General features: G+C 44.0%; 1 protein-coding gene across 1 annotated transcript in view; it reads left to right on the plus strand.

Annotated features, from left to right (window-relative positions):
- Window positions 1–26,441, plus strand: part of ak5 (adenylate kinase 5) — a gene marked incomplete at both ends in the record, with an annotated part of 87,396 nt that overhangs the window by 34,810 nt on the left and 26,145 nt on the right. The window contains 4 exons of the mRNA XM_080725841.1: window positions 5,141–5,231; window positions 11,302–11,378; window positions 13,520–13,565; window positions 15,225–15,269. Of these exons, the coding sequence (XP_080581967.1) occupies window positions 5,141–5,231; window positions 11,302–11,378; window positions 13,520–13,565; window positions 15,225–15,269 (259 nt within the window). The remainder of the gene's footprint in view (window positions 1–5,140; window positions 5,232–11,301; window positions 11,379–13,519; window positions 13,566–15,224; window positions 15,270–26,441) is intronic.

Genomic DNA, 26,441 nt, shown 5'->3' on the forward strand with positions numbered 1-26,441 from the left:
ATTTTCCTAAAGCCAGACTATCCGCCTTTAAGGTTAACCGCTATCAACAGGTGGCCTTGCCACATGCCAGCCCTTGAGGGTTAGGGACTCCCACGCAGGAGACATCAAACAACTATCGCTCTTTTTATATAACTTGTTACCATAGTAACAGACTGAGAGAATGCTGGTGATGGGCGATCCTAACCACTTAAACTCTATATAGTTCTTCAGTTCTTAACCTGATGAAGACCTTGTTTTAACTGGTCTAAACATGTTTGCTCTTTTATAGGATAACATTTGTTTTAACTTTACCTCCTCTCCTCCACATTTTTGCGTGCTCGGATCTCTTCTTTTTTATTGCGACCGTAGGTCGCATTTACTATCAAAACCTGCACAAAGTGTGAGTGAGTCCGTCAGTCCGTCAGTCTGTCTGTCACACCTCACACGTCACACTTTTTCCCTGCCGGAGCTCCAGGGACCCCCAGGTCCCTGGGGGACCCCCAGATGTAAAAAATGACCAAATGCGCAAACATGACCAAATGACCACCCCAACGGGGCTGCTCACGGGGAATTCCCGGGGACCACCGACTCCTGGTGCTCCAGAACGGATGCAAAAGTGGTGGCGCCCCCAGTGGAGGACCCCCTACACTGCAGCTCACATAAAATGCCGTAACTCCGGCTAGGAGCGACCGGGACAGCCGGGGCCGGTACCTATTCGTCCGCCTTGCCGGCGCGGAGACCCCACCCCTCATTTCTCACATGGCCGATTCTTGCAAAACACATTTTTGGACACTGCTCCTACAATTTTCGCCCTAAAATCACGCAAATCGGTACACAGTATGTCTACACTCATCCCATCAACATGAATCTGTCCCATATAGCGCCACCTCCAGGCCGATTTTTAAAAACACATTTTTGGACACTGCTCCTACAGATTTTGCCCTAAAATCACGAAAATCACTACACAGTATGTCTACACTCATGTCATCAACATGGATCAGGAAGATTTTGGCAAAACACATTTTTGCCCTATTTGTGGAGATAAGTGACCTACGGTCGCTTATCTCCCGATTAGGGAGCCTTACTGGTAGTGTATATTCCCGCTGATCCTAGATGCACCACGCACTTGTAAGATGTTCTTTATCTCCTGTGAGCACTCGGTTCAGTCGGTTGGCCTCTCTTTTTCTCTTAAACCCTATATACTTCCCTTTTTCACTCTTCACAAAATCTCTACAATGTCTACAAACTTGATGTGTTGTGAGCTTGTAAATGGTCTGTTTTCGCAGATTGTTCACCTATGATCAGTGGTGTTAAGTAACTAAGTAGCCTACATTTTACTTAAATACAATTCTTTAGGTACAGTATTTGTACTTTAACTGAGTATTTCCAATTTCCAATACTTTTGCTTTTACTTCACTACATTTGTACTTTTACTCCAATATTATTAGTTACTTTGTAGATTTTGATGATTATAATTACATCTAAAGATGCTTCTCTTTCATTCACATTTGGTGTATGTAGCTTTGGCCATGAAGAGTTGATGTCTTCATCTTCAGGCGCTAAACATCGTTCATCAGGTGTTTCGACCCTGAACCGCTACACCCTCCCGATGGTGGGTCGGCAGTGGAGGCCGACCCCCCCATCTCCTCCTCCTGGTCAAGGCTAAACTCCCCTCTCCTGCTCTATAACCAACAAGAGGCTCCTCTGGGGAGGTATTGGGTGGGTCCCTCCTGAGGTCTTGAGTTGACACAGTTGTGTAGTGATCTCCAGTACAGTGGGGTTATTCCTGCCTGGAGCTCTCCTTTGTCTCACCAGCTGCTACAGCTTCGTCTCACCAGCCGCTACAGTTGCGCGCTGCACCTGTGAGCCCTCTTTTCCACACTTGGTCCTGGCTTGATTGCGACCATAGGTCGCATTTACTACCAAAACCTCCACCGGCTGTCTGTCTGTCTGTCTGTCTGTCTGTCTGTCTGTCTGTCTGTCTCTTCGTCACACGTCACACGTCACACTTTTGCCCTGCTCATATCTCCACAACCGTTGCCCCCATCCATGCCAAATTTTGCACACACACTCCTTACCTGCCAAACTACAACCTCCAAGGGCCCAGAGCTTCAGGGACCCCCAGGTCCCTGGGGGACCCCCAGGTGTAAAAAATGACCAAATGTGCAAAAATGACCAAATGACCACCCCAACGGGGCTGCTCACGGGGAATTCCTGGGGACCACCCACTCCTGGTGCTCCAGAACGGATGCAAAAGTGGTGGCGCCCCCAGTGGAGGACCCCCTCCACTGCAGCTCACATAAAATGCCGTAACTCGGGCTAGGAGCGTCCGGGAGAGCCGGGGCCGGTACCTATTCGTCCGCCAAGGCAACGCGGAGACCCCACCCCTCATTTCTCACATGGCCCTCTTCTAGCGCCACCTTCAGGCCGATTTTTAAAACACATTTTTGGACACTGCTCCTACAGTTTTTGCCCTAAAATCACGCAAATCGCTACACAGTATGTCTACACTCATCCCATCAACATGAATCTATCCCATATAGCGCCACCTTCAGGCCGATTTTTAAAAACACATTTTTGAACACTGCTCCTACAGATTTTGCCCTAAAATCACGCAAATCACTACACAGCATGTCTACACTCATGTCATCAACATGGATCAGGAAGATTTTGGAAAAACAAATTTTTGCCCTATTTGTGGAGATAAGCGACCTATGGTCGCTTATCTCCCGATTAGGGAGTCTTACTGGTGTATGTTTGCTTTTGTGTTCCTGTAGATCTTTTCGCAGTGACACTTTACTTCCCAAAGCCTCCCCAGTTGATGTGAGCCGTCTCGTTATCTGTTAATAATTCCTGGCTGTTACCGTTATGTTTGTATTGTACCCCCTCTCGGGAGACTCTCAGGGTATCTTTATTAATGTTTGTAGCTTGAGTTGGTGCTCTCTCGCGAGTGCTGTGCATGAGGTTGCTAACCTAATACATCCGGTGGTCATCTGTCTCTCCAGAGTCACCGAACTTCCTCGGTTGCCATCCAGACTTTCCTGGAAGTCACCTATTTTAACAAAACACAGTAACCACTTCAGCTCTATATACATTTCACACGATCCACAATAGCCGATCTGCAAGCTCACAATGTGTTGCGACGCAAGATTGTTATATATTTGAATACTTGAAATGGGACATTCTGCATAATGAGTACGTTTTCTTTTGGTCCTTAAAGTAGGCCTACATTTTGATACCAATACTTTTGTACTATTTATATAAATACATTTTGAATTCTGTACTTTTGAACAGAGTAATTCTACATTGCAGTATTGATAATTTGACTTATGTAAACTTTTTCCACCACTGCTTATGATGACCATGTCCAGAATAGGGACGCTATAGGAGTTTGTATGGTTAAGTGCACTCTCCACCACATCACCACAGCTAACACTCCTGATTCTCTTTGCCTCCTTTGTCGAGAAAGTAACCCAGTAACCGTGACATGCATGCATGAAGAATGGTACACGGCTGGGAATAGTGAGAGCAATTATCGACTGTCAACCTCCAAGACGCAAACCACAAGCCTGCCTTCGCCCATTATCCATGGTTGTCATTGACGAGGAGGAGGTTCATAAGGGCTGACATTGATGAGAACGCTGACGTCTGTGAGGATTATGGAGGATGAGGGGTTTGTTTCATTCAACTTCTAGCTAAACTCCCCACAGCCAGTTAGTGCTCAGTCCAAGCGCATTGGAGGCTGATTGATCGAAAGACCAAAAGATATACTGTGTACTGTGAGAGCCCACTCGACTGAGGAGGGAAACTAATGAATATGGCATTATCATAGGCTTCTGGTTGTCTGTTGAATAGAAAATAACCTCTCTCGTTGAGTCTCCTCATCCAACAGAAAAATTGAGGGTTTTCTCTCGGATATGAGGATGTATAATACATTACAATAGAAGGAGCACACTGGGGTCATCACATGGCGTTCACACATGCACACACCTTTATGGAAGTTTGTTGTGTGATCAAAAATAGGAAGGATATAAATGAATCACTTCTCGCTGGCAAGGTGATTTTGTTCTTTGCCACTGATCACAATTGAGTTGACATTTGTTGTACTTTGCCTTTGTCCTGGAGAGAGAAGAGCAGCCTTTGGGCAAGTTCAGATGTGACTATCCCCTTTGGTGCTCTTAAAGGACTATACCAGTGGTCTGGCATGTTTAGGGTTAGGGTTATTGATTACGACTCACCGTATACTTGATATTACTGCATATTCCAAAGCATATAATGCATTATAAGTGCATGTATAATGCTTTATAATGTATTATTATATACACATTATAAATGTTCAATCATGAAAGACAATTTATTTGGGGCCCAGACATTTTTGGGGGCCCGGACAAAGCCAGATGTTGGAGCTTAGCTCCTTCCAGGAGCAACGCTCACGAATACAGATTCAATGTGCAAGACCTTGAGTCTAAAAGCCCTGCTAGCAGCCCCTAAAGGCCATGTTTCTCCTTACAACGAAACCAGATATTCTGGCCAAAGTGTGTCGCTAGAGAAAGCCCATGGAGTCATCTGAATATGTGGGGTTAATGGGGTTAAAGCAAATGTCATGGCAATGCAGACAGTTTTCAAGATACGTTGTTTGGGACAAACTGGGTGATGGACTGACTTTACCATTCTTTTGCTGTGTTCACACTGGCAGCTACAAAGACAGTCTACTGTTGACTGTTCTATTAATCTTTTGTCACTACAAAGCCACAGATATGCTGCCGATTTGTATCTGCCAGTGTTAACGCAGCATTAGATCCCTGCCGATTGCAGGGCTAAAATTAAGGGAGCGTGTCGCTGTTACGACATTTCATCTTTTCGACACCCGACTCTAACCCTAACCTCCGTGGAGTGAGTCGCTAACCCTCCGGTCGAAATGATGCTCGTTCGAAAGAGCGCGATTTTCCCAAAATTTGCAGCCAATAGGGGGATGACATAGAGTAAGATAACCATCTTACCATTAATCCTAGAATGGTCTTGGATGGCAGAGGCCCAAAGGCCCATTTCTAGGGGTTAAACTAACAAGGTATTTCACTGTGTTGGAGAGACAAGCTGAGAGTTGCACTGACGTGATGTATGCTGTAAATGAATAACACCAAGCATCTCCCATCCATCTCAGCTGGATGCCGACCGCGATGAAGAGGAGGTGTTCTGTGATATCAGCATGACTCTGGATAACAAGCTGTTTCCCTCCAAAGAGCCTGTTGCTGGTGAGTCAGTTGGTTTAAATGAACCAAAGAAAAATTATTCTCATACTATCTAACTATTCTTTTTTTCAGTTTTATTCTTTCATAATTATGAGATGTTACAAAAAAAGGACACTTGGTCGGCACAGGGGTAACGTTCCCGTTCACCACCAGAGACAAGGGGCCCTATTTTCGTCCATGCCTTACCCTTATCTCTAAAACAGCCATTTTTTACTATTTTGAAAAACATTTTAAATACTTCAAATAGCTGATATCCTCAAGGTCACACGTGTCGATGTAGGTCGCTATTTGAAGTATTTTAAAATGTTTTTCAAATCAAACCTCGGTTCGAAGTGAAGCGGTGAATTTTTATTCTATGTGTTCTAGAGCTATGAAATCTGTGTTCTAGATCTATACATTCTGTGTTCTAGATCTATACTTTCTATGTGCTTTAGTTCTATATTTTTATGAATTCTGAATGAATGAATGATTTTGTCTGGAGGGCCAAATTGTCATGTGAAGCTTGACCAATCCTCAATTCTGCATGCACGGGACATGTACGGGACAGACAAAGCCACTCCTTGGGAATCTATGGGAATCCTCAAAAAAACATGTAGGCCCTATGGGACAGACAAAGCCACTCCTTGGAAGCGGCTTTCACCGCTTCAAAAAACGGCAAAGGAGTTTATGGATATGTAGGGTTTTGTATCCTCAGCGGTGGATCCGGCTTGGCCGAGGGTCCATATGAGAACAGTTGGCTGTGTTCATGGGATGGAAGCTGGTGAGGAGTCTGTCGCTGCACCAGTGACTCCCTGCGGGGCTGGGGCAGAGCTCTGACAAGCTCTGACAAGCTGACAAGACTAGGCTTACACAGCAAATGGGAGAATTCATAAAAAATGACTACTTTAGCTACAAACATTTTGTTTGAAAAAAACAAAATGAAATAAGACGGTACAAAAACTAAACCAAATGAAATCTTTCATATCTGGAGCCTTTTCTGCGTGTCAAAAGTTTCACAACTGAAATGTACGACCCATCATATCCTACACTGATGAAAATAAAAAATACAGGTGCACAGAGTTTATCACACTTGTTTTTGTCACTTAGTGCAAATGATAACAGAGAGAATGTGGGTGGGATCTACTGTACATTCTACTGTACATTCTGTTGAGATGACAGAGAACACGGCTCAGTTTAAAGTTTAACACATTCAAGATTAGATTTGGTTTTACAGAGTCTGTAACAACGGCCTGTGTCTGTCCATCACACACACTCACACATCTATCTGTCCATATATCACTCTTCCTTGTTATCGTAGTTGGCCTCCTTGTGGACGGCCTCGGCTATGTCCAGATTGTTCACCACAATGGCCATGATGAACTGGTACTTCAGGAAGACAGGTCGGATCACGCGCCTGTATAAGACCGTAGAGCCGTTCCATGACAGTGGAGCCATGCACCACAGCAGGAACACACACTTGCCAGCATAGTAGAAGGTGACCTGGGAGAGTCCCACGGTCTCACAAATGCCGAAGATGCCAAAGACCACCCAGTAGACCAACCACTGCTTGGCGTCATCCTTCTTGAGGCCCTCAATGGCCTTGATGGAGAAATGGGCTGGATAGGCGAAGCCGATTAGGTTGCAGAGGACGGAGGCTCCATTACCATAAAGAAGATACAGCCCAGTGACAACCAAAATAACCGCTAAACTAGTCCGTTTCCGAATCCCTGTTTTCTGCTCTATCCTTGACAACACAGTTGTCACTATGTTCTTCTCATTCAGTGATGCGTCGTAGAAGTCTTTCGCGTTCTTCAACATCTCGTCAAGCCTTTGGTAATTAACTTGCTCGAAAGAGCAATGCTGGCTGTTGAATTTGCCTTGTGGTTTGGGAGGCTTACCTAACCTTTCAAGATTAATCTTTCAATCCTTCAAATCACTAGACACTGACAAAATTGGAAGACATGGTCTAATTAATGTGTAGCTTCCATGTCATTTTTATGGCGTCATATCCCAAATATGGAGGGAAAACAGAGAGATGTGCCGAGATTATGAATTCACAAAACTAGTGTGGTACCCATTGTCTGAGTACTTGGAGGCCAGACATCTATGACATCAGAATTATGATGTCAGTGCCAGTCGTGAGAGTACTTTGTGGCCAACCTATGTCTGTAGGTTACTTCTTCTTCTTTCGTGTATCATCATCCTTGATGATTGGTTGACAACATTTTATTTCACAAGATTTCTTGTTACTTAGGGGAGGCCTTGGGGCTGGCTGTCGTCTTCTCCCCCTTGCTGACGTCGGCTTAGGCAGGGTTTGAACCACTCACCTTCCATATGAAGGGCATATGCACTAACCACTACACCAACGTCGCGCCCCTGTAGGTTACTATGACGTCAGTATTGTATACTAAAAAAAAGTTACATAAAGATTCAAGAGAATCTATTGTTTGGCATAAATATTTCTGGCATCAGTAGATACAATAGATTGTGGTAAATGAATTCATAAAATTCATGAAGCAATGCATAAGCAATTCCTGCCAGCTAAATTGCCAATGAATCCCTTCATTTCAGGCAACCATTATTAAATTATGAAGGCATTTCTCATGCTGCATTTTGCCGAGGTTATATAGATTTGTTTTAACGAACTGCAAAACCTCACAGGAAATGTACCACGTCCATTTGGCTCTCCAGTGACCATAACCCAATCCTACACTGTCCATTTTCTCATCAATATTACAGAAGCCATTTCCAGTTTTATTTATAAAGCAGGACCGGTTACAAACTGTGTCGAGATGTTTTCCCTCCTTCTAAATGTTTCTTAGATGTTTTTCATAATGATGTCTGACAACAGATGATGGCCCCCTTGATTTTTGACTAGGGTGGACTGTGTTACGATTCGAAATTGTTACTTTTTCCTTCCGTGGTTGGGAGAGTGACATAATCACAGAGATACCATACATGCATGCTGATGCTACCACTGACCTGTGCACTAGGTTTTCCATGTATTTAGCTGGCTGCAATTCATCACCACAGAGAAGGACACGAACACAGTGATTAGAATTCCAAGCCTTGTCTTTAATTACTTTTGTGTGACTTTTCCTTTATTGACTAATAGCCTCTCTTCAAGCGACTCAATGCAGTCTGCTCTGCTTAGAAGACTGGTCTGCATTTCCCTAGTAGTGTCTGTCAACCACATCACTTTACAATGTCCATTACATTCACACACAGACAGTGGAGGCAACCAAAATTATTGAATGCTTTAACCAGTGAAAAATAGCAGATATACAAGCTCACAGCGCGGCACCGAGTGCCGCGCTGCGAGCTTGTAGATCTGCTATTTTTGAAAAAGTCGTGAAAATGTGTGCAAATCTTTGAATATATGTATTTTCAAAGCGAACGTTTGTAACTCAAATTTTGCTTCTGGGTGGTCCCTGGAACTAAATATTTTGAGATGCTGGTCCGTGGCCAAATACAAATAACATTGGGGGTCCTTCACATGAAAAGGTTTGAGAACCACTGACATAGTAGTCTCTCAAGAACAGACTAACTGAGCTCCATTTAAGTGAAAAGGACCTTTTCTTTGACGATGGCTGGCCAGATTGCTGACATAGAAACATAGGTTTTACAAAAACTCTTAGAAGGATTCAAAAGACACTTATAGAATCGGGTCAAAATTCAAATTTTCACGATTTTTCAAAAATAGCAGATCTACAAGCTCGCAGCAAGGCACCGAGTGCCGCTCTGCGAGCTTGTATATCTGCTATTTTTCAATAGTTAAAGCATAAAATAATGATACACAATAATGTGTACCCGTTCTCAATGAATCAGTGACCTGCACGCTGCCACGTCATAGAAGACCAGCAAGACTAACCCAGTCTGGCGACCACCTCTTCACCAAACTGCCATCTTACAATTTACAATTTAAGCATTTAGCAGACGCTCTAAATCCAGAGCGACTTACAATAAGCAAGGTAATATGTCAATACATCAACACCAATACATCAAATGGAAAGCAGTGGTACAGGTCCATCGTCCCCCGGACTGCGCACCACATCCATCGCTGCATCACACCTAATGCCCCAAAATGTATGAGCGTGGTGCAGAGGTAACGTTCGGTAACGTTCCTGCCCACCACTGTGGAGACTGGGGATTTGAATAATCTGCAGTGCATCTGACTTGACTGGGGCTGGGCAGTCCAATGAACACAATTGGCCATGTTCATGGGAGGGAAGCCGGCAGGAAGGGCAATTTCTCACTGCACTAGCGACTCTACAACAACAACAGTTCCCTGGCGGAACTGTTCACGGGGCGGCATAGCTCAGGGGTAGAGAAACTGGTATTAGAGCACGAAGGGTATAAATCCCGAAGGGTTCCCAGTTCGAATCCAGGCTCCCCCTGAGTTAATGTCGAAGGGTCCTTGGGCAAGACTCTGAACCCCTAATTGCCTCCGGTGAGTAGGTTGGTGCCTTGCATGGCTTCCTCTGCCACCGGTGTATGAATGTGTGTGTGAATGGGTGAATGTAATGCACAATCTATGTAAAGCGCTTTGGATTAAAAGCGCTATATAAATGCACCATTTACCGTTTACCTGGCGGTGAAACTCCCCGCTGTCAGGGGAAAAGAAGCGTCAGGCCCCGTCACGTGTATCAGAGCAGACGTGGTTGTCAGTACCATCCCTAACACGTATACCAGGGGTCTTCAACGTTTTCAGGCCAAGGTCCCCTTAGTTGAGAGAGAGATGAAGCCTTCCATAGTTTCATTGTTTGACAGCACGATCATCAGTGTATTTTGGATTCCTGTCAATGTGTGTTTTCAGATATTTAACCACTTGAATCGTCAATACTTAATAAACTTGACCTTTCACTCTGTACTTAGTCTGCTCTTTTTCCCTCTCTACACCAAAACCCCTTTGCCTAAAATAGCCGATCACAACGCCTCACAGCACGAGGCGTTGTGAGCTTGTAGATCTGCTATTTTTGGCTAAAGTTCTCCGGGAAAAAAGTTTCTATCACACAAGATTTGGAGGACCCCCTGTAGTAACTCTGAGGACCCCCTAGGGGTCCTGGACCCCCTGTTGAAGACCCCTGACCTATACCATTAGTGGTTAGCAGTGACAGAACTATACTGTACGTGTGAGAAAATTGATAATTGGCATAACGACTACACTGGGCGAAGGGGGGATTTTTAGCTTGTGGAAATGTGATCTTTCTGTCTGCTCTGTGCTGCTTTGATTGGAAACCCAAGTCAAGGTGGCATCTCTATTCTAAACTTCATTATGAACTGCTGGCAGCTTGGTAGAATGTATTTATCTGTAGTTATCTGTGAAATTAAACCAGAACTGTACGGTACATTTATAAAGAATAGTATTAAACCCTCAACACATAAATTACACCTGAGGAGTCTAACACATCCTAAAGTGCCATTCCCACCATGATAACTATAAAGATAACAATATCTTTCACCATTGTATTCTTTCGATAGTCGGTGTGAACACTGCCATCCACTTGACTTGACGATTTTTAAAACTATCTTTATAGTTATAGTTATAGTTATAGTAGCTCAGTATAACTCTTTTGGAATGGCCCTTAATGTCTGAAAAAGCTAAATTCTCTTTAAACAAAACTTGCTTTTCCTTCCTGGAAAATGGCAAATAGAATAAGGTCTGGTATTAACATCTCACGGCCGGACTACACCAAAAAATACGCGCGTACTGTCCGTGAAGACGCTCGCCTATGCGTAAACGCTCCAGACTACACCAAGGAGGGAGTATGTGAGGAAGACCAGATAGTCTGTGTACAAAACGCATAGGCGTGCTTAAAAAATAGAACCGATCCTATTTTTAGGGAATGCGTATCCGTGGTTCGCGCTATCCGTACGCCTGGTGTAGCCGGCTGAATTGATATACATTGGATCTATCCAAAACGCGCATACGCACGCCCCGCATACGCACTGACGCGCGCAAAACGGCTTGGTGTAGCCCGGCCGTTAGAGAAGGAGCCTGATTAGTGCTGAGAGTGAGAGTACAGTGCTTTCCCAGCCTCACATGCAGCTGAAAACACTTCTATTCAGCTTTGTTCTGTCTTTCTGTCCACAGGGCCCAGTGAACTGGATCTGAGTCTGCTGGGGGAAACCAGCAGTATGGCAGATGTCACTTGCAAGTATGATGAGCAGGTAAGATTGTGGGTTATTTTAATGACATCAACTCCTGCAGGCCACAATATAATTTTCAGTGACAAGTGAATGGAGATTGTTAGTGACAGGGAACACAGTTTGGCTTCCATGTGGATCTTGTACGTCATCAACGACATCATAATTGTTGCTTGAAAACTATTCTGGGATTTACTTCCTAGGCTATGGACTACTTGCACAAGAAATGTGGCACTGATTGGCCCTGTGGTTTGTTAGATTACCCCCCCAGGCGCGCGCGCACACACACACACACACACACACACACACACACACACACACACACACACACACACACACACACACACACACACACACACACACACACACACACACACACACACACACACACACACACACACACACTTAGGCTTATTATCAACTTAAAAACAAACTAATCACAGAAATGGAGAAATCTAGAACACAAGCACAAAAGTGTTCTTAGACAGAAATAATCCAGAGGGCGAGCATCAATTCTCTACACTTCAATAGACTTCTAGGCCAAATTGGTGTCTGTCTGCTGTTATTTGTCCTCATCATGGAGTATCTTCAATCAGCTTACCACTGGTACAGTAAGTCTTACTGTACCAGTGCAAGTCTGACCAGTGGACAGCTTTTATCTGTACATTACTTGAACATTTGTATTTTTTGGATACTTATGACTTCCTCTGCACTACATTTCAAAGTGAGACTATCATTAACACTCCTTCAGATTCAGAAACAAGCAAGCAGGATTCCTTTTCAATTTGAGTCTATGCCCCTGCAATACTTCTTTCTTCCTGTGCTGTACAGCAGTGTTCTTTTATGCTAAGTTATATTACTCTTACTGATTTTGTCCAAACATCACACAAATACTTCTCAGTATCTCTAGACTATAAGTCATGTGATCAAGACAGATCTGTCTGATTTTTCCACATTCCATCCTGATTGGCTAAGGCATCTAAAGATTGCAGGAGTGGTTTGCTCTGAATAAAATGTCTCAAATCATGATTTCATGAACGCAGCATCCGATTGCCGTGAAAGGCAGAGTTAGAATTACCACAATAACCTACCTGACCTGGACCCCAATGGAAACAAGACCGCAAAGACTTTTGTTGTTATCCTTTTAGACCAAGTGTTTGACTGTACTCGTGCCGTTTGCATTTCTGTCTAATAAAGTATCCAATCAATCAATCTGTTTGATTTCCCCCCCCAAAAAGAGGTTTATTCCATCTCAGCCAGTGGAAAGCCAGACAGAAAAATAGGATGCTCTGTTTTTTTTTTTCTGTGCAAATAATTCAAGCCCACGAGAAAAACGACTCCCACTCTCATTTTTGCTTGACTGACATGCAGTTAATACCCGGAGCAGTGAGTTCTAAATGTAATAATTTCACGGAGACATCTGGTGCTAGTAAGTTCAATTAGGTGTGTCATCATCACAGGAGGCCGATGTGTCATCATCAGAGCAGTGACACAGAGACACCTTGCATGGCGGCCGTTAACAATGTCAGGTTCATGTCTCACTAGCTTATTTTTGGACCGTTTCATGTGCGACCCATAAGTGTTTATTGCATACTGTAGTATGGAATAATGTTACATGGTGTTGTTGTGTGGTAAAAAATAGCAAGATGCACATATCTTGGTGTGGGGTGTGTGTGTGTGTGTGTGTGTGTGTGTGTGTGTGTGTGTGTGTGTGTGTGTGTGTGTGTGTGTGTGTGTGTGTGTGTGTGTGTGCGCGTGTGCGTGTGTGCATGCGTGCGTGCCTGCGTGTTATAACTTATAACTTCATTACATTACATTCGATTGATTATGTGGTAGCACTTCAAACGAACATGCTATAAACACTAGGGTTGAACCACATCATTTGCTCAGTGGAAATTACATCGACAGTTTTTATTCACAATGGAGAAACGGTAGCCTTCATTCTGTACCTCCACAGCTAAACTAAGCTCATCATTTCGAACACCTTCCTCTGTTTATCCATGGCAAAATGATCTATCTCTCTCTCCAAGTCTTAGCTTATGCTCTGTTTGCTCCAGGGAAAGTGGGGGTTTGCACAGGACTCACTCCCTCTAATACCCTCTCAATTTCTGTCAATCTCTCCTCCTTTCTCTTTGTCGCTCTCCGTCTCTCTCTCCTCTGTGCAGGGAGAAGACAAGGAAGAAATCGACTATGCTGAAGGAGCTGTACAAAGTAAGAAGATTAGTTTTATTTCCTCACTCCCCTGGTGATACCCTGAATAAAATCCATTCTCCAACAGATCAAAACAGCAACAACCTGCTTCATCAACTTTGACAATGCTTCACACTCTCCTTTCATTCGAAACCCAGCAGCCAGTGCCTTTCAAGTTGAACATTATGCAGCACTATGGGGGACGCCACATGCTTTCTCTTTCAGTAAATGCCACAGGTGCCGTGTTACTCCTGAATGAGTTCTGTGGCAAGCTTCCACGTGTGTGTGTGCGCGCCCGCACCCAGGCGTTTATCCGTCCCTTTCCACCTCAGCAGTTATAGCTGCTTAATACAACATGGCTGCTCTGTTGTTTCACCGTCCACCAGTCTACTGCTAGACCTGATGTTTATCTCATCAGTGAGCTGTCACTGCACTAACAACCAGCTTCACAACAGGCGTTAAAACTGGCAGATGGAGAAAAGGAGGGGATGGGAATGACTGTCTGCAGATGGAGCAGCTGTGCTTAGGAGGAGGTGGAAATTGAAAAGTACCGCCTGTGGTGCAGCGTAACAACTGGTCAGGAGGTAGAGTGGCCGCTTGGGTTAGTCCGGGTTGGATCCTCTGCTCCTCATGGCTTCATCGAAGTGACCTTGAGCAAGACACCGAACCTAACTGCTCCTGATGAGCCAGTTGCCTTGCATGGATGGTCATTGTGTGAATGGGTGAATGTAATGCACATTGTTAAGCATTTCGGAAAAAGGCACTATTTATAAAGAGAAGGCTTTCGCACACCCAGTTCCTCTCAAGCAGGTGCGTGCGTGGGTAACAAATCTGACGCTAAGACAGATGAACCCGCACACTGCCACTTGTACGTTCCAGAGGGTAATTTATTAGAGCAACGTTTCGGTCGTGAGACCTTTCTCAAGGAAAAAGGCACTATAGAAATGCATATCATTTTAGGCCGTTCAATAGTTAGTGTTCTCCATGCATTAATGGACAACTTTGTTTTTTCACAACAAGGGTTCATATATTTTAGATTGTAATTACCTTTTCCTATGCAAACTTCTAATAAAGTCTTCAATCAATCAATCAATCAATCAATCAATCAATCAAAAGATGAGTGTTAAAATGTTTTCATTTACTGCTTTCTATTGTTTTAGCGATTTTAGTATTTTGATTTGGTTGGGGACATGCGTACAAGTGGCTAAATATGTATTTTTAGACACAATAAGACGACAATTTCTTTGTTACTATTTACACCAGTCACATCTGCCCATGAAAGATTGCGGTGCATCTCAGGAATGGGCTTATTGTGTCTAAAAATACATATTTAGCCACTTGCATCAAAATAGTTAAAATCAAAATGATAAAAAGAAGTAAATGAAAACATTTTAACACTCATATTTTCTTGACTATCTAAAATATGAACCGAGCCCTCCACCGAGCCCTCCATACTGATGCAGGATAGATACTGCAGATGCACAACAAACACATGCAGGGGCCATCTTCAATGTCCAACAGTGCAAAGAAAGCATATCTAAATATTTTATGCAAATTGTGGCATATTTTAATACTGCATATTATTATATCAGTTTGAATCCAATCGCTTTGATATGCTGTATTTGTATAGTTGTGTGTTGTTTGATAGTGTTGATATACCCCACCTTTCTCCTGTGACAGGTTACTGTACTGAGAAGAAGAACCCAAAGGTATTCTTCATGATAGGTAAGTAACTATGGTGGAGTGTGCACATTTTCATTGCTTTGTACTGTATTCATTACGTTTCAGCACCACGGACAGCGCCAGCACCGAGGACAGCACTGCAATCAGTGCCCTGTGTCCACTGGAGGGGCTTTTAAGCCGTGACATCATTTTGTAGTCAGACCTCCAAGCAGATTTATTATCAATATCTGTCCCTCGCTATTTCAACAGATCTGAGACAAAAATAAGGACTAAAGTTTAATTCTACAACTTTCCTTTCAACAACAAAGAGAAGAAAAAATCGTAAATAGTAAAAATTGTAAAAAGATTCACAGGCGCTGGGCCTTTTGAACCCAAAAGTTCTCCTCTGCCTACAAAATGATGTCAGACTTAACAGCCCCATACTGTACTGCAGTGGTTCTCAACCTTTTTACACCAACTCAGAACATATCTGTCTCTCCATGTACCACCATAATAATCAAATTATTGGCTTAGGAATGCAACAAAACAAAAACATCACTGTGAATCCAAAGCTTCATGGAGTGTGCAACCGATAGAATTTTCTTTTTATGAACTACTCCTTTAACTCCTGCACACAATGAGACAGACATTGAGACAAGACATTGAGACATACTGTACATTGAGACATATATTGAGAGCCTTTTTCAACCAAGAGCTTGGTCAGAACTACGAAGTTCTTTGGGAGACTCCTCTGCGTACCACCAGAGGGGGGGCTCAAGTACCACCTGTGGTACACGTACCACAGGTTGAGAACCACTGGCTGTACTGTATATAGGTCTTCAGATCTGGACAGTCTGACCAAACCCCAAAACTAGCAGTGTCTGTGTAAAGTTTCCCATTGGGTTTTGTCCTAAATCCTACAAACTGAGCTGTGTTGTGCCGCTCACTAATGGGTAATCTTTGCCTTCCAAATTCCATAAGGAGCGAGACTCTGACCAGCTCTGTCACAGCTAAATCGACGTCGTTCAGCATTTTCAGCAGATGTGATAGCCTCGTTAGTACTGTATATTATGTAGATTCATAATTTGGAACATCCAGATCTCCACGTTTGCAATTAGAGTTATCTTTTCCTGCAACATTAAACTTGTATCTCATTTATAGGTTTCATATAGAGGGTGGTACCTCACTCATTAGTACCAGAGATTTCCCAGATTATGCTTTTTATAAAATAAATGAAATGCCATGATCGCCCCACGTATTGTACACGCACCACCACCAACAATTCGGCAGTTAAAGTCTCAATGTTTTTTTACTTGACCTGACCACTCCAGAATTGAGAAGCATGTCGCAGATTACTGACTCATGTGTTTCTGCCATTTGAACATTGCCAATGGGAAATCTCGCTTTTGCGAACGCCCATCATTTCGACCGGAGGGTTAGCGACTCACTCCACGGAGGTTAGGGTTAGGGTGAGGGTGTCTTTCTGGTGATTGCGCTGCATCAGGAGCATAGCCCTGGGGTTTAGTGAGTTGGTGTTTGCTGGGGTCCACTTAAGCCGATCAATTAATTGCTCAAACTAGAAAAGAACATTTCTAAGAAATTTTAAGTGTGCCTCCAGCTCGCTAAGTGTGTGCAACCTTGTATACATACAACGCTAACCTTTATTACAGTAAAAGCTATAACCAATAGGGGGCAAGGCCTGAACCATGGAAATAACATCTTGAAATGATATGTTCTTGTTTCTTCTCCTGGAAGACACCATTTTGAAACGTGTGTTAAAATGGCCTAAGTCACATTTTATTTTGACTTAGGCAAAAAAAATGGCCTAAGTCTCGAGTTTGTCTCGTCTTGACATAGGCAATTGTTTTAATAGGGTGTAACAGGAAGGCCTTTTAAGTTGGGACTTAGGCGCTTTTACCAGAGGTGGCAAGCATCATCAGGAGGTGATTAAGGCCAAAAACCCATTTTCGGAAAAAATGACTTAGGCCATTAGTTTATTGACCGCCATTTTAACATACCTCCGTACTCCCACCTGCCATTCGTCTCCATAGACTTCCATGTAATTGGGTGTGCACGGATCATGCACACCCATGCCTAGATAATGCACCACGTGTGTCCACATTGCTCACAGCTTTCAAACAAAAAAATCCGAATGGAAATCCGTTCAGGCATTCATGAGATAACAGCCACTATGTTTAACAAAGATGGCTGCCAAAATGGCTGCCATGCTTGAAAGATGGGGTTGCTATGGGGGTTAAACATGCAATTTCGCGATTGCTATCATGCCTACTCCATTTTTGGGGGTCAAATTTTTTTTTTTTTTTTAATTCTCGGGACTATCGGGCCTGGCGGGGAAAGACATTGGAATAATCTCGGGACTATCGGGCCTGGCAGGGAATGAGTTAAGGTGACGATATTATAATTTGTATTATTATTATCATTTTTAATTTTTTTTTAAAATATTTGTTTAATCTTTTTTATTATTATTATTATTACTAGAAGCTGGGCCGCCCTTCGGGCGGCCCAGCGTCTAGTCGGCGACCTGGCCAACTCGGAACAATGTAAATAGGGAATGAATGCCCCGCCCTTTAGGACCCGTTTTGACCATCTGTCTGCCTGTGTCCATTTATGCCCATATATGGAGATATCTGTATCTGTCTGTCTGTCTGTCGGCGTCCATTTTATGTCCATATATGGAGATCACTGCAGTTATAGTTCTGGGTCCATTTTATGCCCAGATATGGAGATATCTGTCTATCTGCGTCCATTTTATGCCCATATATGGAGTATCTGTCTGTGCCTCCAACTGTGTTGCAGACACAGTGCCGGTTCCCCCTTTAATGCAAACCTCATTATACCTGTTGTCATAGGACCCGTTTTGAACATCTGTTTGCCTGTGTCCATTTATGCCCATATATGGAGATATCTGTATCTGTCTGTCTGCGTCCATTTTATGCCCATATATGGAGATCTTTGACCATCTGTTTGCCTCTGTCCATTTATGTCCATATATGGAGATATCTGTATCTGTCTGTCTGCAATCCATTTTATGCCCATATATGGGGGCATTCATTTTATGCCCATATATGGAGAACGCGCGTGCCCGTGGGACGAACGGTTCTCGAGATACGCGGATTACATACATACATACACACTCACAGAGATTTTTTGTTGACTCATGTGGCGTACGTGATGTCAGAGCCTTTTATGAAGTCATGTCACAATGAGTCAGAGCTTTCGCCGATTTCCTCCGGAACAGCCTGATGTCAACAATCAACCCCGCATAAGGAGATTCCGAACGTTTCGCGCCGGTTCGTGAAAACCGCGCGTTGGGTCAGGTAGAGACCCGGCACTGCACTCCGTGCCGCGGCGGGGAACGCGCGTGCCGAATCTGAAGCCGGTGGGACGAACGGTTCTCGAGATACGCGGATTACAGACACACACACAGACAGACAGACAGACACACACGCAGAGAATTCTCGCATTTATAGATAGATGATGTTAACTATGCTCCACTTGCAGCCTGTTCTGATGGCTACTTCAGAATATGGTCTGTGAGCTGTTTTCCACAGATAACTTTCACAAACATATTTTGTACACATCCTTGAGTCAATTTACAGTTGGAGCAGTTGTACTGTATTTCCTCTTCTAGACATTGATCATAACATTATGCAAGGGTGCCAAAGGCATCCCTAAAGTCCAAGAATACAGCATAGCTTTGTGGATTTGTGTTTAAAATAATGAATGCCTGTCTCACATTCATTCATAGCTTGGTGGTCGATTGTATTGTAGACAGCATGTTAGCGTGATAGCGTCCACAAACCATGGTAAAATACGAGCCACATGATATTCCTCCAACGGGTCAATCATGTGCTACTGTACATATTGTCCTTTTTGTGGAGAGCACCCGTTCATGAACCGGGCACTTTACTAGACAATTTACAAGTCAAACACGCAAAATGGCAATCGGCACGAAAGCATGAAAATTGCTTCGTATTTTTTTTTTATGCATCACACCGTCGCTACCACGACCTAAGTTATCACAACCTTTTCCACCTCTTCCTCTACTGAATACTGCTGTCTCTGGTAGATAATCAGATAAAAAAATGCTCTGCCATGGTGTTATTGGCAACGGATCATCAATAGAGATCCTTCCTTGACATTTACTGCTGTTATACGTTTTGCACTAAACTAACGCTTGTACGCCCCCCCCCACCCCCCACCACAGGGTCACACACACACACACACACACACACACACACACACACACACACACACACACACACACACACACACACACACACACACACACACACACACAGTCTGACATGGAATAATAATGGGTGGCTTAGGCTCTAGGCTTTAGACAGAGTCAATATTGAGGAAGAGGCCCTAGATCCAAACAAGAATAATAGTGACCACACAATAGTGGCTTGCAAAGCAAACAAGCAAGCAAACAAACAAACTAAATAGATACTGCCGGGTATCAGAATATTATTTCTGCACAATAAATACAGTAGTGATTATGCCTCCCTCTCAGTTTATCTGTTGCTAATGTTATATCGTTCCCATACCCCACAGGGATGGTTCCAAATGAGAATCTCAGCATGCCTGACCTGCTTTCCTTGTTTTCTATCTCAATTATTTCCCCCTTTCTTGAAAAGTGCAAATGATGATTGAGAGCTTGTTGCCCAATTAGATGCTTACTTTACGCATGCATACAGTATACATGCGTGCTGGGTGGCAACACATATCTTTGAAGAGGAATTCCGTGTCCCTAGTTGTCCCTGATGACGAGACAACAGTCACGTGTCAAGTGACCACACCTGCTTTCACAGCGAGAGGCAATCTTAAGGACAGTTTTGTGTCTAAAAATCCATTAGATGCTTTCGAGAAAAGCAGAGTGCTAAAAGCCAGCAGGATTTTAAGCTTAAAAAAACCTCAAAAAACATGATTTGTGTGGAGTCCGTCGGCAGTGATTTTCACAGTGCCCAAGAACAGTACAGTACAGTCAGTCCATTCTCTGTCCGTTTGTCTATTCATTAGAGGGATCATTATCCTTCTCTGACCAGGCAGAAAGTCACTCCATGGCAGGGATGTCAAACTCAAATACACAGTGGGCCAAAACGTACAAAATGGTACAAGTCGAGGGCCGGACTGGTTCAATGTTTATTTAAACGCGGGCTTGCGGTCACGGGCCCTCAATACGTGCCAATGCACTAACAGTGCATTGTGGGACTTGTAGTATTATGGTGGTGTGTTTTGTAGCAGAATGACTCACTGCCTCAGCCTGGCCTCAGCCTGATGGCATCAAAAGTCTAATCTCCCTCAGTCCATAGGGATATCCCTTTGGTCTGATGATAAAGATGTTGGACTTTCATGTGAAAGACCTGGGTTCGAATCCCAGGCGTTGCGCGTGCATTTTACCAGTGGGCCAGTTCTAATAGTAATTAAATATCATCGCGCGGACCAAAGATAATTCATACACAGGCCTGATTTGGCCCCCGGGCCTTGAGTTTGACATATGTGCTCCATGGTGTCTGTCACTGTTCACAGCATGGTAATTGGGAGAGGCAGTGAGAGATGAAGGTTAATCAGAGGATAGTGTCTCCATTAACTATCGTTTAGTTCACCGCCAAAGGAAAACACTTCAGATCACACTCATGTCTTGATTAATTATGCATTACTGCTAATGCATGTATATTGGGCTGCTGCTGCTGCAACTACCACTAATGATGATTATGATAACCAGTAAGACTCCCTAATCGGGAGATAAGCGACCGTTGGTCGCTTATCTCCACAAATAGGCCAAAAGTTTGTTTTACCAATTATCAAGACATACGGGCAGTTGACAGTTTGCCATGGTTACTCATTGAAGTTGAATCTCCATATATGGAGACATAAGTTGCTCATACCATAGCAACCATGTTTTTTACAGGGCCTGGGATTGATGACATCAGAAATCTCCATATATGGGCATGAAAGGGATTTTGTTTCTGGAAATATGTCTGTGGGGTGCCACATTTGGAATAAAACACTTACATCACACATCTGGATATCCATACAGCCCATCTAGTTTGCCTGTGTCCATTTATGCCCATATATCTGATGACATTGGGACAATGATCTCCATATATGGGCATAAAACTTATGTTAATTAGTAAAGCCTGGGGATCTCCATATATGGGCATGAGGGGTACCCTAAAAGGTCATCATCTGGGAATAGCAAATATAGTTATCCTAGAAAGTGAAAATCTTACATCAAAGGCCATAACTACCTACCTACCACCATACTGCATTCCTCATTAAACTACCTACCAGTAAGATGCCTATAGGGAGAAAAGCAAAGGGCGAGGTTGCACCATTTCTTGGTCTTCTGGCCAGTGATGTATATCGGACCATTTAACCATATATGGAGACATCTGGTACCCAAAGATATTCACAGATATGGGCTTAATATTGATGACATAAGGGATCTCCATATATGGGCGTAAAAGGGATTTGGTTCCCCTGGCATCACAGGGATCTCCATATATGGGCATAAAATGGATTTGGTTACCCTGGCAACACGGGGATCTCCATATCTCCATATATGGGCATAAAAGGGATTTGGTTCCCCTGGCATCACAGGGATCTCCATATATGGGCATAAAAGGGATTTGGTTCCCCTGACATTACAGTGATGTCAGTGGCTGGTTCTACAGAGGGGATCTCCATTTATGGGCATAAAAGGGAATGTATGTATGATGATGTCAGATATCATAGACGTCATAGGACTTTCACATAACGAATAACTGAGTAAGCATGTAAACCCGTAAAATCTATATTTGGGCATGGCTGATTTATGACCTCATCATGATGACACGAGCAAACACAGCTGAATTGTATAAATGATCAGTGCAGAAACCAACAGAAGTATTTGACCAAGACTCTTCGATTTAAACATCAACAAAGGTGTGACGTTTGTTGATGGTCACAAAGGTGTGACGGACGGACGGACGGACGGCCGGTGGAGGTTTTCATAGTAAACTGCTCCCTGACGGTCGCAATAATAACCATAATTGTTGTATTTTACATGTATTTTAGCAGGAAAGTGTCTTCTAGGTTCAAGATTCAAGGTTCTTCTTTAATGTTACATCAATGAATGAATGTATTAAAGTACAGTACAAAAGAGTAAATTTTGTCCGGCTTCCTTGACATGGCAGCAGCATAGGAGATCATAGCAATTAAAGTAATAACGTCAACATACTGTGTAGACCAGGGCTACTCAACTTAAGATGGCTCAGGGGCCACTCGACAAAATACCGAAGGTCCAAGGGCCGCAAGCTAAAAATGACGGTCCTATTTTGGACGTTTAAACAATGTCAATTTGTAACACTACATGAGTAGTCAAAAGATTAAGGAAACACACAGAAAACAGCCACATTTCCATCAATAAGGCCAAACATCATTGAACAAAAAGATTGTCATGGAATGATGAAGTCTCTTCTATGGAACAAATAAAATAGCAAAAAGTTACAAAAATAGTTTCCAATAGTTTTGGAAAGAAACAGAAACATTACATCAGAGATTATTTGTCCACACTTAAAGTAGACAAAATATATTTTTATTGGAATGACCATGACGGGCCGCAGACATGCCGCAGGTTGAATAGCGATGGTGTAGAGTCTAGACTGTATACAATGATCAGCGTATTTTACTGTACACACATACAATCAGCATCTGTCCCCCTTTTTTCCCTAGCAGATGCCACAGTATTCCGCTTTAAGGTGCCAAAAGGAACATTGTGGAAAAATGTATAGAAAGCAGAACCCAGATAAGACATGAAACAAATAAGAGCAATAACAACAAAAAACACCTGCATACAATTTTTACCCAGGCTGTGAAGGAGGTATACAAGTGACTTTTGAAGAAGCTGTCTCTATAGTGGTGCGCAGACGTACAGACGCATAGACGTATGGACAAAGCTTAAAAATGGAGGTCTTGGAACTCAGGAACTCTGCTGCATTATTGCGACCGTAGGTCGCATTTACTATCAAACCCTGCACAAAGTGTCAGTCCGTCAGTCCGTCAGTCAGTCTGTCCGTCTGTCTGTCACACCTCACACGTCACACTATTGCCCTGCTCATATCTCCGCAACCGTTGCCCCGATCCATGCCAAATTTTGCACACACGCTCCTTGGCTGCCAAACTACAACCTCCAAGGACCCCCGGAGCTCCAGGGACCCCCAGGTCCCTGGGGGACCCCCAGATGTAAAAAAAGACGAAATGTGCAAAAATGACCAAATGACCACTCCAACATGGCTGCTCACGGGGAATTCCCGGGGACCACCGACTCCTGGTGCTCCAGAACGGATGCCAAAGTGGTGGCGCCCCCAGTGGAGGACCCCCTCTCACATAAAATGCCGTAACTCGGGCTAGGAGCGTCCGGGAGAGCCGGGGCCGGTACCTATTCGTCCGTCAAGGCAACGCGGAGACCCCACCCCTCATTTCTCACATGCCCCTCTTCTAGCGCCACCATGAGGCCGATTCTTGCAGAACACATTTTTGGACACTGCTCCTACAATTTTTGCCCTAAAATCACGCAAATCGGTACACAGTATGTCTACACTCATCCCATCAACATGAATCTCTCCCATATAGCGCCACCTCCAGGCCAATTTTTAAAAACACATTTTTGGACACTGCTCCTACAGATTTTGCCCTAAAAACACGAAAATCACTACACAGTATGTCTACACTCATGTCATCAACATGGATCAGGAAGATTTTGGCAAAACACATTTTTGCCCTATTTGTGGAGATAAGTGACCTACGGTCGCTTATCTCCCGATTAGGGAGTCTTACTGGTTGACAGTATATTTTTTATGAAGAGTTGCAGTGAGAGAGGGCGAGATCATTTAGTGACCTCCAACCGGGTTGCAACCTGGTTAGTTTTCAGCGACCGGGTCGCTAAATCTACCGACCGGGTCGCTAAATCACCGACCGGGTCGCAAAATCTACCGACCGGGTCGCTAAATCGACCGTCCGGGTCGCTAAATCGACCGACCGGGTCGCTAAATCGACCGACCGGGTCGCTTATCCACCGACCGGGCTGCTAACCCTAACCCTAACCCTAACCCTAAGCCTAACCCTAAATCACCGACCGGGTCGCTAACGCTAAATCTACCGACCGGGTCGCTAAATTTTCAGTGCAGGGATCATGTGTATTCATGTAAACTCTCAAATACAATCTCAAAGATTGATGAGTGTGTACATGGAGTGGACCAGATGTTTATCAAAACAAAGAATAATAAAGAAATGAAACAAATCCAAACTGTACGTGCAGTACCTACTGTAAGAGCTATACTCAAATCTGTGTCCTAGGCAGATCAAAGGGTGTCTCTGCCAGACTGCCAAGCTTATACAGAGAAGTATCATCCATGTTCATTAGATAACAAGTGTAAGGTTGTAAGGCTCCAAGAACAGTCAGGAATGTCTTTCAGGGTTTTTATTTCTCCAAATTCACTGTGCAGGTTTTACAGGTGTTCACATGGCAGAGCTAATACTATTCCAAAATAACAAATAGAGCAATGAGGAAACATAACAACTTGGCGAGCACTAGTACAACAAACCCAACTGGGCTAAGAGTTCTCTTCTGGAAACACCTGAATCACACCAGGTCCAGTAACTCTCCCTCAGGGATGTTCACAGTGCATTTGCCACATCACACACTTCCTGAGCTGTCCCTGCAGCCTCCATTAAATAGGAGCAGACTGCACCACAAGGAAACAGCCCCAATTAGTAATACTACTTCCAATACTTCCATATATCCATTTCCAACATAACCCCCAGCTAGTAAGTGTAACCTAAGCATACTATATGATGCGTTACCTTAAACTTGGGTGCACTTCAAATGAATAACATTCTAAACACATTAGCCTTCTTTGCAACACCCCTCTCCTCCACAGCACTTGGCACCTTCCCATTAATCAAGGAAGTGCCCCCAGCTGTGAAGGAGAGACACAGGAGACATAACCACACCCCCTTATTACCACCACCCCAAACATTCAATAATCAGGCAAACATTGAAATGCAGTGGATTGCAGTTGAGTGTGTACATTGTCTTCACTCATTGTGTGTACTATACTGTATAGGGCACGGCTGCCCCGTGACATTTCCCCCCCCTTCTGATGACGCCCCCTGTGGCGTCCTCGACCGGAAGTCTGTTGTCCCAACCTAGTCTTGAGTGTGGGCTTGGTCCATAGCTACGAAAGCACTTGCCTTGCCCGTCAGCACGGGAGCTAGCCGGACGGCCCACTGACCAGTTGTCCACTCTTGCCAGCCTCTCAAAAGTTGTGGGAAAATGTTCAATGTCATCTGAGTCCTCCAACCTCATCAGCTCCGGGTCCCCCATTGGCACTGGTGCTGCTGCAGCTCCCGGCGCTGGTTCCGCTGGCCCCACTTCCGGCACTGGTTCGGTTGGCACCGCTCCCGGCACTGGATCCGTTGGCCCTGGTGGGGTCCTTGGCCGCGCCCTGGCTGCCTCCATGTCCAACTGGAGCTGGGTTATTTGATGGTTGATGACATCGAGCCTCTGCTCCTGTCGTTGTCGCTCCTTCTCCTGCTTCCTCTCATTCTCTATTTGAGACTGCATGTATGTCTCAAACATTTTGGCCAGGTTGGCACAAGTTGCCTCCTGCGAAGAGGTGGTGCTCACCATGGTGTGGACTGGTTCTCCACCTGTGGCACTGCTGTCCTCCTCGGAGTGCTCTGCTTGCTGCTGCTGGTTACGTAAATGCAGTTTTGGAGGCATCCTGACCGTCTTTTGCTTTCTTCTGACACCACATGTAAGGTTGACCCGAGCGGCCCAGGCTCCAAGAACAGTCAGGAATGTCTTTCAGGGTTTTTATTTCTCCAAATTCACTGTGCAGGTTTTACAGGTGTTCACATGGCAGAGCTAATACTATTCCAAAATAACAAATAGAGCAATGAGGAAACATAACAACTTGGCGAGCACTAGTACAACAAACCCAACTGGGCTAAGAGTTCTCTTCTGGAAACACCTGAATCACACCAGGTCCAGTAACTCTCCCTCAGGGATGTTCACAGTGCATTTGCCACATCACACACTTCCTGAGCTGTCCCTGCAGCCTCCATTAAATAGGAGCAGACTGCACCACAAGGAAACAGCCCCAATTAGTAATACTACTTCCAATACTTCCATATATCCATTTCCAACATAACCCCCAGCTA

The sequence above is a fragment of the Nannobrachium achirus genome (assembly GCF_963921795.1).
Source record: "Nannobrachium achirus genome assembly, chromosome: 5".
NCBI lineage: Eukaryota > Metazoa > Chordata > Actinopteri > Myctophiformes > Myctophidae > Nannobrachium > Nannobrachium achirus.